Source organism: Aquila chrysaetos, chromosome 9, assembly GCF_900496995.4.
Source record: "Aquila chrysaetos chrysaetos chromosome 9, bAquChr1.4, whole genome shotgun sequence".
Classification (NCBI taxonomy): domain Eukaryota; kingdom Metazoa; phylum Chordata; class Aves; order Accipitriformes; family Accipitridae; genus Aquila; species Aquila chrysaetos.
Window position 1 is genome coordinate 31,292,864 of NC_044012.1, and position 11,434 is coordinate 31,304,297.

The 11,434-nt window shown below is 36.6% G+C and overlaps 1 protein-coding gene across 14 annotated transcripts in view; it reads left to right on the plus strand.

The window, feature by feature from the left end:
- Positions 1-11,434, plus strand: part of CLIP1 (CAP-Gly domain containing linker protein 1) — a 73,348-nt gene that overhangs the window by 37,765 nt on the left and 24,149 nt on the right. For 8 of the 14 annotated variants that reach the window (XM_030023825.2, XM_030023828.2, XM_030023829.2 and 5 more), the window contains 8 exons: positions 3,096-3,200; positions 4,696-5,640; positions 6,973-7,089; positions 8,107-8,164; positions 8,399-8,482; positions 9,532-9,688; positions 10,336-10,501; positions 10,596-10,811. In XM_030023825.2, the coding sequence (XP_029879685.1) occupies positions 3,096-3,200; positions 4,696-5,640; positions 6,973-7,089; positions 8,107-8,164; positions 8,399-8,482; positions 9,532-9,688; positions 10,336-10,501; positions 10,596-10,811 (1,848 nt within the window). The remainder of the gene's footprint in view (positions 1-3,095; positions 3,201-4,695; positions 5,641-6,972; positions 7,090-8,106; positions 8,165-8,398; positions 8,483-9,531; positions 9,689-10,335; positions 10,502-10,595; positions 10,812-11,434) is intronic. The other 6 variants (XM_041126210.1, XM_030023835.2, XM_030023836.2 and 3 more) reach the window with 2 other exon arrangements.

The following is an 11,434-nucleotide window of genomic DNA, read 5'->3' on the forward strand; positions in this document are numbered from 1 at the left end:
GAAGGGACTGAAGGTCATCTTGCCCCTATCCTAGAACTGATTATCAGCATTTATGGCTTCAGCACAATTTCACAGTTTGACCTATAGATGGAAAACTTAACAGTAAGGTTTATTTTGAAGTGAAAGAGTAGCTAGAATATACAAGTGCTGAAAATAGCTGATGACTGGTCTCTGAAGTTTGTTTGAGTGGAACGCTTTAAGGTTCAAGGCAGTGTAAGGCTTGTCCCATTTCCCTATCACTCTTAATCTAACTGCAAAGCTTTGGAAAAGGTGAAGATGCTTCCTTTGTTGTTGGGTTTGGTGGTTGTTTTTTTTTCTTTTCTGTTTTTCTTTTCCATCCAAGTTAAGGTTTACAATCAAATTCTTCGTTTTGTAGTACTCTGTTTTTCTCAGTTTACTGTGCTCTGGGTTTCCTCAAAGAGAAACATAATTATTTAGACATTTGTCTCTAGAGGATCAGGAGAGAAATTTGAGTGATTCAAAACTTTGCAGTGATTTTTACCTCAGGGAAACTGGAACCTGTCCTTCGGAAATCAGACTTGTTTAAAGGATAATCCCTCATGCCCTAAATGGGGAAAAAGGTGTCCAGCAAAGACCTCTGCCATTTTGTTTTTTTTAATTTTATTCCCATTTTGGTAGGATTTTAACTTATTTCCCTTTGTAATATATAAGAGATGGGATTAAAAAAATCCCCAGTAATCGGTGATGGCATATCTGACCTTTGCAGTCGTAAAGCAATGTCTATAAAATTAATGATCAAAATGTTCTGGGTTTTATGAAGCATAGAAAAACTTAAGATAGCATATTTTGCAAAGTCATGTTGGGAGAATCCTGCAACTATCAGGTTTGGGGTTTCTTGGGTTTTAATAGGTCCCTTTGGTGAATTAGAGCAAGGAAGGTATGAATATTCAATTTTAAAAAATAGATTACTTTTCAGACTTAAAATTTTGTTGTGGATTGGAACTGATACCTGTGTCAGAGAGGGAACTGAATTATAGCCACTTATAAAATATTGTTATTTCCGTTAGAATGCTTAGTTCCATTTTCAAAGGCTATGGGAGGCAAAAACAATAATATGTGTTCTTGTGGGTTTTTTTTCCCCCATATACACTGAAGATCTTCCACTGATAGAGAAACAAATCTGCTATGGAATTTCAAAAAATAGACGAATCTAAGTAGTGACTTTTAGTGTTTGTGGATTTTAGTATTTTGGACCTAGTAACTACATAGTAAAACAGCCAACTGTTTTCAGCTGGAAAAATGTTTAAAAAATTAAACCACCAGATGTCTGCATGCTTTTGGGAAAGAAGATAACTTGATGCTGTCAGAAGGAATACTGTGTTTGGAGGAGAACAGGCCTGAAGCAAAACAAGAGGCTCATCCCCATCCCACTTGCTCTGCAGAGACAACATAAGATCTTTAACTGCTGCGGCTGGTTTGGAGGCAGTACTAATCAGCTTGTCACTCTATAAATAACATGGTTCTGTAGGGATTTTTAAATATCATATTACAAAGATCAGAGAAGCAGCAGTGTCCTGCCAGCTGTGCGCACACTGCTGCGCTGTGGCTTTGGCAGCAGTGTGGCTTTGGAATTATTCAGGCGTCTTCCTGCCCTTTCAGTTTCTTTCAATCCAGTGTTCAATGGGTAGCTGTTCAGGTTGCAAGACTCTCTTCTGTTAATAGTAGTTCATAGGGTTTGGGGTTACTGTGTTACTTTGTTCTGCAGTAAATTAATGGCTGCAGTAAAGCTGTGTGGAGAACTTTCATCAGGACTGATGGATGGAACTTTTTCAGTTGATAAACAAATCTTCAACTTCATTCAGTCTTCTTCTGGACATCCACCTTACTTTCAATGTGGGCCAGCCCTGAAAAGCTGCTCGTTTTGGAAAAGACACTGTGAAGCAACAATAGACTTTCATAATCCTTTTAATTTGGATTGTTTAGTAAACTTAAACTAACAGTGACCTGTCACGATTGACAAAATACTGGAATCTCAGCACTTCAGAAACAAGCATGGCACCTGGTTCTTACCTCTTGTATTTTTCTTTTATTCCCCTACCCGCCTTTTCCCTACTTCAGAGGTGAAGGTCAGATTTGAACTAGCTGCTGGACTTTACCTGCATCTCTCAAACTTCAAGCTCTCTTGTGAGCCTCTGGGAGTATCTGTGTGTCAAGCCAGAATATCCAATATTCTGTGTTCTTGCTAAAAATTCTACCTCTTTATAAGCAAAAGGCAGGAGGTACCTGCTCACTTAGCTTCATCTGCTTCCTGCTTCTCTTTAGGAGCCTGTTATACTTATAAAGATCTTACTTTTTTTTCCCTTACATCCACATCTTGTTCAGTGTCTTTAGACTTCAGTAACTATAGAGCAACCAGACTGAATCACTTTTTTACCTGGTTTTAGAGAATCTTACTTGTTGTTTGCTTCCTTCCTGAAAGAGGAGGAGGGGGAAGAACTAAGCAGTTATAGACAACCATTCTCTTTCTATTCAAATAATTCATACCATAGTGACAAATGAACCTTAATGTTCCCAGGTCTTGGCCAAAAGGATTTTTATGGCTGACATCTGAGATACAGCTACTATTAAAAAAAAAAAAAGTTAAAAGTTTTGATTTGTCACATGAGCTTCAGTGGTGAATTTTTGTCCCCTGGTTAATAACTAAATCATTTATAAAATAAGCCAAATACATTAAAGAAAAAAGTTAGAGGGATGACAAGGAAAGGGACTTACCATCCTGTTAGAACAGGCATAGATATATATTTTTTACATAACTATTCTAATTTGTGCTGAAAACTTCATGTACTGATAAATAACTTCTACTCGGCTGCATGAAACTTTTTTGTTCATATTTCTTCGTTTGTGATTTTTTTTTTTTTTTACATTTTTTATTTTATTTACACGTCAGTCCATTTACACTTTCAGTCCATCTTTCTCATCCATAGCATTTCCCTGTTCATTTTATTCACTGCATCTTCTCTGCTCATCATTGGTAGAAGATTCTGGCAGCACGGCCTGCATGTGGCTTCCTCCTCTTGTGCTGGCATGTGATGGTGGCACCGTTGTGTTCTCTTCCTTTCCCTTTTTACTAACAGACGCAGACCAAACTGGAGCATGCCCGCATTAAGGAGCTTGAACAGAGCCTGCTCTTTGAAAAGACCAAAGCTGACAAACTCCAGAGGGAGTTAGAAGACACTAGGGTAATGGTTTTCACTATTTAAATAACAAGACTGATTTGTGTTGTGGAAGATTTCTGATGACACAGTCTGCTGGGTATAACACATCCTGAAACAGATCCTTGCTCCTGCTGTGATCAGTATCTGCTATAGATATAGCTGGAACACTTTAAAAATTAGCATTCATTTTGAGCTGTTGCTCAAATGTGTTGCGTGTGTGTATGCCTGTATATGTATACTCATTTCTTCAGAAGAATTCAGGTAAGATGTCTTAAAACTGCAAAATTAATACTTGATTCCAAGTCAGAAGTAGCAAATGGGAATGTCAGTTGACATAAAGGGGTGTTCAGTGGTTCATTTTTAGAAGTAGCAAAGTTCATTAAATCCAAAAAAAGTAAGATCAACTGTGCCAATGCTTTTAACATAAACTTAGTATTTGGGGCTTGGTTTCTGAAGTCTTAAAGAGTTGTGGTACTACTTGCTTTGCTAAATCATGGTTTGCAATGGCTTTTTAGTTCTTTTTTTCCACCCGTGACATAATCGTTTCATGGATATCCCAGTAGCATTAGTAATACTGTTGGCTGTCAAAATATTACTGGACATGCTTTGTCCCAAGTCAGAAGTTCAGCAGATGTCAGGTCTTAAGGGGGGGGAGAGAGAGAGAGATTCACGCTCACACATGCACCTTTCCTTGAAGTGAATGTGCTCTATAATAAGTACTTTTAAAAAGCAGTTGCAGGTAAGTAATATTTTTTTCAGGATGTTGGTATAATAAGGAGGTTGAAACAGTAACTTTCTAATTAGAAATAATTGTGGTAGCTTTGCATGCTTTTCCATTCCACAAGCTGCTTCAACAGTCAGTGAAAGGTCAGATAATGTGAGGACACTTTTTCAGAGGGAAACTGGAGTGGATATAGAAGGAGTTTCAAAGAGTTTGTAGGCTAAAAATGTGTTTGTACTTTTCTCTGACAGTTCCATAGCTGGCATGAGATGAATTTGGAAGCAGTTATTTCAACAAATAAAGACCTCAGGGTTCTCCTTTCTTTTTCAGTCTGCTTTTAAATGATTCTGAGGAACATTTTGTTAAACATTGATAATATACATAAGCATAGTTTGCAAGTTGTTTAGCAAGTTGTTATTTCTAGATAACTTCAGAAAAATGAATTTAACTAAATTCCACCTTTAGAGAGACTATAGTATGCATGTAATATGAAGATGTGGACATTTTTCCTTTTTTAAAGCAGTAATTTATACATAAGTGAAACAACAGTTGGTCTTGTTTCACAGCCTTCCATGTAAAAGCAGCATTTGCTTTTACTTAAGGTTTCTTTAGAATTTCCACAGAAATAGGAGTTGACAAAAACTCAAAGGTATTCTAATCCAAATTGCTGGTAAGAATACACTAATGATGTTAGTTTGCAACACTTGGTGGTTTCTTTTCAGTGAGGCCTAAGTGTCTTTGTATTAAACATATCTTTTATAATTCTTTCTTCTTTTCTTAAAATGCTGTTAATCGTAGGTGGCCACGGTATCAGAAAAATCTCGCATCATGGAACTAGAAAGAGATCTAGCATTGCGGGTGAAGGAAGTAGCTGAGCTTCGAGGGAGATTAGAGTCTAGTAAACACATGGATGATGTGGACACTTCTCTTTCATTGTTACAAGAAATAAGTTCTTTGCAAGAAAGAATGGCAGCAGTTAGCAAAGAACATCAGAATGAGATTAATTCACTGAAAGAGAAGTTTGGAATTAGTGAAGAAGCATTGCAGAAAGAGATCAAATCACTTTCAGCATCAAATGAGAGAATGGCAAAAGAAAATGAATCCTTGAAAACTAAGCTTGATCACGCCAACAAGGAGAATTCAGATGTAATAGAGCTATGGAAGTCAAAGCTGGAATCTGCAATTGCCTCCCATCAGCAAGCAATGGAAGAACTAAAAGTTTCTTTCAGCAAAGGTGTAGGGGCTCAGACAGCAGAATTTGCAGAGTTAAAGACTCAGATTGAGAAGATCAAGTTAGACTATGAAAATGAAATGTCAAATTTAAAACTGAAACAAGAAAATGAAAAATCTCATCATTTAAAAGAGATTGAATCACTGAAAGCAAAACTGTTGGCAGTCACAGAGGAGAAAGAGCAAAACCTGGAAAGCCTGAAGACCAAACTGGAAAGTGTGGAAGATCAGCATCTAGTAGAAATGGAAGACACTTTAAACAAATTACAGGAAGCTGAAATAAAGGTAAAGGAGCTAGAGGTACTGCAAGCCAAGTACAATGAACAAACCAAAGTTATTGATAGTCTTACACCACAGATCAAAGCTGCTGAAGAAAAGCTTTTGGACCTTGCTGCACTTCAGAAAGCCAATTCTGAAGGTAAATTGGAAATCCAGAAACTTAGCAAGCAGCTTGAGGCAGCTGAGAAACAAATTCAGAATTTAGAGACTGAAAAGGTTGATGGAAGTAGCAAGGTTTGTATCAACATCCATCCTTTTATTTTTACTTTGTTTTTATTTTACATTTGTACTGTTCTAATCTGCTATAGCAAACTCATCACAGAAAAAAGTTTTATTGAATGCATATCATAGTACCATCTGAGGAGGTTTAGAGAAAAGTGTTAACTGGGTCATGTCTCTAAACAGGTTTCTAGTGGTCAGTCAGCACCACTAAGCAAAAGAAAAAGAAATTCTTTCTGCATTTTCTTGCTGCAAGCTTTGGCATGCTTCTGCTGAAAGCTTTGTGTTATGGAAAAGTTAGTTTGGCTTGTTTTGGAGAAGAATCCACATACCTTAATATACAAGTTTTTAACCTTTGGTGGTAGAGGTATTCAGATAAAAAGTGACTTGGGGCTCAGTGGGGAAGTGTTTCCTCTGTACCTTCACTACCTTGCATCTCATCAAACAAGATGATGGAAGAGGCTATTAAAAACAAAAGAAAGCAAAAAAGATCCTGGTGGAACTTTTCTTTAAGTCAAGGATGTGCAGTGACGTTGTTAGGCACTGTGTCACAGCATTTTTGAAGCACGGACTGCAATGTGATACATCTTACCAAGATTTTTCTTGGATTTAGATGAAATATCTCTTTAAAGTTGATAGCATGGCATTCAGTACTTGAAAGTTGTTCCACCACTGCAGCTAGGAATAAAAGCGCTAAGGTATAATCTCACTTTGGGAGTTCCCCCAAACCCCCAATCTATGCATGACCTGACAAGCTCGAGCTCTAATTAAGAGTAGCGGGAAAGTAAACAGAAATAGCTTTCCTAAACTCTTCGCAGATGGTTCCAAGATACTGGATTTCTACAGACCTTTGACTCTATTTTTGAGGTCACACTGGATTGCTGTACTACCCCTTGGTGTGGTAGAGCCTTTTGAAAAATTACATCCCTGTATGTGTATTGGTCTGAATAGCCAGTTGAAACATAAATGCTAAATTTATCAGATAAAAACGGTTAAAACAATAAAGAACCAAGAATTCTAATTCAACTGATGCTGTAACTTTGGAAATTTTGAATGTACTCAGAAATGTCTGCCATTAAATAATGTTTTCACCGTTAATTCCAAGAGAACCAAATTTTAATGATTTCAAATATATTCCAAGATGCAATTAGTACTGTGATGTAGTCATCGGTGGAAATCAGCTTCGCTCAGTTAATACATCACATTGTTTTTCTTCAGTTTTTTTTATTTTTCATCTTACAGTGATTTTAATAATATAGTTATTTCTTTCAGATTCTATTTTTAATTTTCCTGTTTTTACATTCATGTTTGTAATTTTATTTTACTCCATTTCATCATCTTTGTTAGGCTAGTAATCTGGCCAAAGAACTGCAGGGCAAAGAGCAAAAGCTTCTTGACCTTGAGAAAAACTTGAGCGCAGTAAATCAAGTTAAAGATTCTTTGGAAAATGAACTTCAAGTTTTGGTGAGTAATACCCCAAAATTTTGTCTTTATCCTTTGGATTTTGGTTTTCATGGTGAGAGTGCAATTGAAATCTGAGGATCAACTCTGACTGAGCAAAGGTCTTCAAAGCTATTTTACTCATGAAAAAGAAAGCAAAGGTTCGTGACTAATAGGATCCATCTCAGAACGAAAAGAGCATTTCACCTGAGTTCTGTGTTATCAGGTGTTTTGTCTAAATAGAACTCACCTGTTTATGGATTTCAGATAAAATACTAAACCAAATCAAAAGCAGCATGTAGCTTAAATTTAGACTACTCATTAAGGAACACGTGGCCCTCGTTTATAAATGTTGTACAAATTAATGCTCACTATACGCATGTCTTACAAATGGTTTTTTAATACATTTTTCACCTGATTTCTCATTTTGCAAATGTAATTAGGTTTGCAAGTATTGTGTAGTTGGGTGGGATTCTCCTGAGAAACTACACCAGAGTCAGTAACAAAAAGACATGCTTTCAGGTTTTACTTGTCCCTGTGATAAAATCTTTCTATGGCCATAGCAAATATTTGAACATGGAAGAGTCTTGCTTCTTGTCTTCCTCAGTATCCTCCCTTTTTTTGATAGCCTAGCATCTCTTCCTGCTGGTAAAGCTGGAAGACACTGGTATGAGATTGATCACAAGATTTCAGATGTCCACTGTGCAGCCTATGAGCAGCATGGATAGCTTCTTGTGTTGAGAAGCCCAGAAATCACATCTCCTACACCGGACTCTGTGGCTGCAGTTCTGTTGCTATGCTAGCAGATGGTGAAGTTACTTTGAAAATTTAGGGACTTGCTTGCAACCAAGGCAAGGGAAAAATCTTGCTTTATGTTGCCGAATATATCTATGCTAAACTGTAATTCAAAAACTTCAGATCTATTTATGATTGGAGTGAAGACCATTCTATTTTGTACTTGAAAAATACCTAATATAAATTCAGTGGCTGAATTATACTGCTATTACCAAATCTTACCTTAGGTTTTTATCCATTTTTCAGAAAGACAAGTTTACTAGTGCAGCTGATGAAGCAGAAAACGTTCAACAAACTATGCAAGGTATGTCTGCTGCTGAACTTAACTGAAAGGCTGCAGAAAATAAATGCTGCAAAATAAAGGGTTTTTTTTATGCGCTTTCAAATTTACACCTGGTGGCACAGCAGTTTCAGCAGCTATGTAAAGGACAGGATTACTTGCAGCCTCTCTTCTTAAGAGTAATACACCTTGCAAGAAGGTGGAATTGTCTGCATCTAAGTAGTTACTAACTTTGTTTTCAAAATTTTACTTGCATAGAAACAATAAAAAAACTAAACCAAAAAGAAGAGCAGTTTGCACTCATGTCTTCAGAACTGGAACAGCTGAAGTCTAGTTTGACTGGTAAGGAAGTAATAAAATAGAATGTTTTGAAATGTGCATCAGCTTTGTGCTTTCGTATGCCTCCTGCTCAGCTTGCCACATCATAGTGTATAATGCTTTCACAAATGCGTATGCCTTCAAAAGAAAGCCTTTTTTCTAGGCAGAAAACAGCTTTTGTGGCACTGTGCATATTGACCTAGCAAGGTGGTGATAATGTTAAGGAAACAGTGCAGTAAAGCAGACAACTTCCTGGCTGATTGTATTCCAAATCAATAGTTAAATTCTTGTTTGACGTTGCAATAAAGTCGTGCTGGGGTGATGGTCAGATACCAGAAAAAGGCTTGTGGACCAGACTGAAGCATTACAAATGTAAGACAGCTAATTCACAGTAGTGAATTAAGTCCATAAGTAGTGTTTTCTTTTTAAGGACATAAAAAAGACTGTACATTAGTCTGGTTGTCTCCTTCTTCCTGTCTCATAGGAGGGAGTCTTGCTGTATCTTTCTAGTTGTACATCTCAATTTAAAATCAAAGTAGAAAGAAATTAAGAATGATTACGTACCCTGTAAGCAAGCCTTTTAAGGTGCTGTTGGGACTGTAGAAGTCATCCCACAGGCTCCTCTTGCCCTTGGTGGCAGTGCCTGCCCTGGACTGAGTAATTTTTTCGCTGCAGCTTCATGTTGCTTGCATTATGTCTTCTGCTGCTCTACTAAATAGCTGGTGAGTTGTCTTGCCTGTAAGATGTGCTTACCTCTCTTACTATATTGCTTGATTATCCTCTGATACAGTTAGAACTCATATCCACTTCTCATGGCCTGAAGTTAAGTGAATCACTTCTGAAAGAAAGATTTCTTGACTAGTTGCTTTTTTACTATTTCTGAAGAGTTCTTAACCTTTTGCTACAGTTAACAGTTCAAAGTTCAAACAATCATAATTTTTAATTTTAAAGGGGTAATTTGCAAGGTCTGTAGCATTCATATTGCTCTGTTGATATTCTTTGCTATTTTCTAGCTAGTCTGTGCATACCCTTTCTCTTAAATTTACTAGACTAACAGCCTTTGTCTTGCTCAGTGATGGAGAAGAAATTGAAGGAGCGAGAAGAGAGAGAACAGCAACTGATTGAAGCTAAAGCCAAACTTGAAAATGATATAGCAGAGATCATGAAGTCTTCAGGAGACAGCTCTGCCCAGCTTACGAAAATGAACAATGAGCTTCGGTTAAAAGAAAGGTATTCCATTGTTGTCAGAACATTTTCACATTTCTTTACTCGTGCACTCCCAGCTTTTCATTTTATCTTTTTGTAAATATCTGAACAAGATGCTCCTGAGTGTCGCACTGATATGACAAGTGAACTTATTCTATCAAACTAAGTTAATCAAAACAGTCTCCTCAGAGTGATTTGGAGAGCATCTAACATTTATCATTCCAAAATTCTTATGTAACATGCTTCTCATTGCCCAGAGTAAACGACCTTTTTAATAATCTAGACTGGTTTGTGATTGTGCTTCCTAATTATTTGATTACCTGATAAGGTTGGTTTATTTGGATATATAAAAGACTTGCATCACATTTTTGTCTAGCAAAAGAAAATGTGTTTTGTTTCAAATAAAAATTATATGTAGAATAGTTGTTCTTTACCTTTACAAACCCCCTGGGGGCAAAGTAACTGTGAGCTGCGTTGGTCTGCACACGAGCAAGTGCTCGGTCTCACTTGTGTATATTTAATTTAGCAGACTATTCTCTATATGTTAAATAATTAAATCTCTTTCTAAATGCTTGGACAGAATATAGAACTTCAGCATAATTTAGAGTCTTTCATCTATGTGCTTGTCATGCTGTCAGCAAAAAGTAATGTTCTTTTATTTGGTCTTTTAGGCAGTTGGACCAAATACAACTTGAGCTTACAAAAGCAAATGAAAAGGCTGTTCAGCTTCAGAAAAATGTGGAGCAGACAACACAGAAAGCTGAGCAGAGTCAGCAAGAAACTCTCAAGATTCATCAAGCAGAACTGAAAAATATGCAGGATCAACTAACAGACATGGTAAGAACAACTTTAAAAAGCACTAGCTAACTATGTGCAGAATACTGTATCACTGCTTCTTTAACTGTGTTCCAATTGTTTTATCTTCTATCAGAAAAAGCAAATCGAGACTAGCCAGAATCAGTATAAGGATCTTCAGGCAAAGTATGAAAAAGAAACTTCTGAGATGATCACTAAACATGATGCAGATATCAAAGGGTTTAAGCAGAACTTGCTGGATGCAGAAGAGGCACTGCAAATTGCACAAAAGAAAAATGATGAGTTAGAAAAACAGGCTGAGGAGCTGAAAAATCAAGCAGAACAGGCCAAAGTATGTATATTTGTTACTCTGCAAGTAATTTAAAGTTTAAGTCTTTCTGTTTTGGTGAATCACTTTTTTTTGCCTGGCTTCACCATTTCATAGTAAGATTTTTGCAGTGTTTCTTTTTTGAACTTTTCCAGGGTAGATTAATTTTGGTAAGGGAGAAGAAGCATACACGACTAACTGGTTGTCTTCTCTAGATTACACAAGAATCCATGAAATACGGTTCTTTAATGTTAACATTTTACATTCATAGATATCTGGCTCAGCACAATCAGTTGGAGCCAAGTGTTCTTCTCTGTTTTGTAAATGCATTAATTATTTTAAAATATGTTGTGAACTATCTCATTTTAAAGTGTTACACACCTGAAATTTTGTTCACTGGTATGATCCCATATTATGTGCAACTATTTAGTGTGTAGCTTGACTTTAGTAATTTTTTTTTCTACTGTTTCTTTGACATTACTGCTTGCTTTCATCCCTTGTTAGTTATTTGCTATATTCTTTGTTTTATGCTTTAGCAAAATATTTAGTGTATAAATTGGCACACAGGTTAATTTTAAATACACCACTGATGTGGTGTTTTGAATTAAACGGGTTATGACAATATGTTTTGGACAGAATCATGAGGA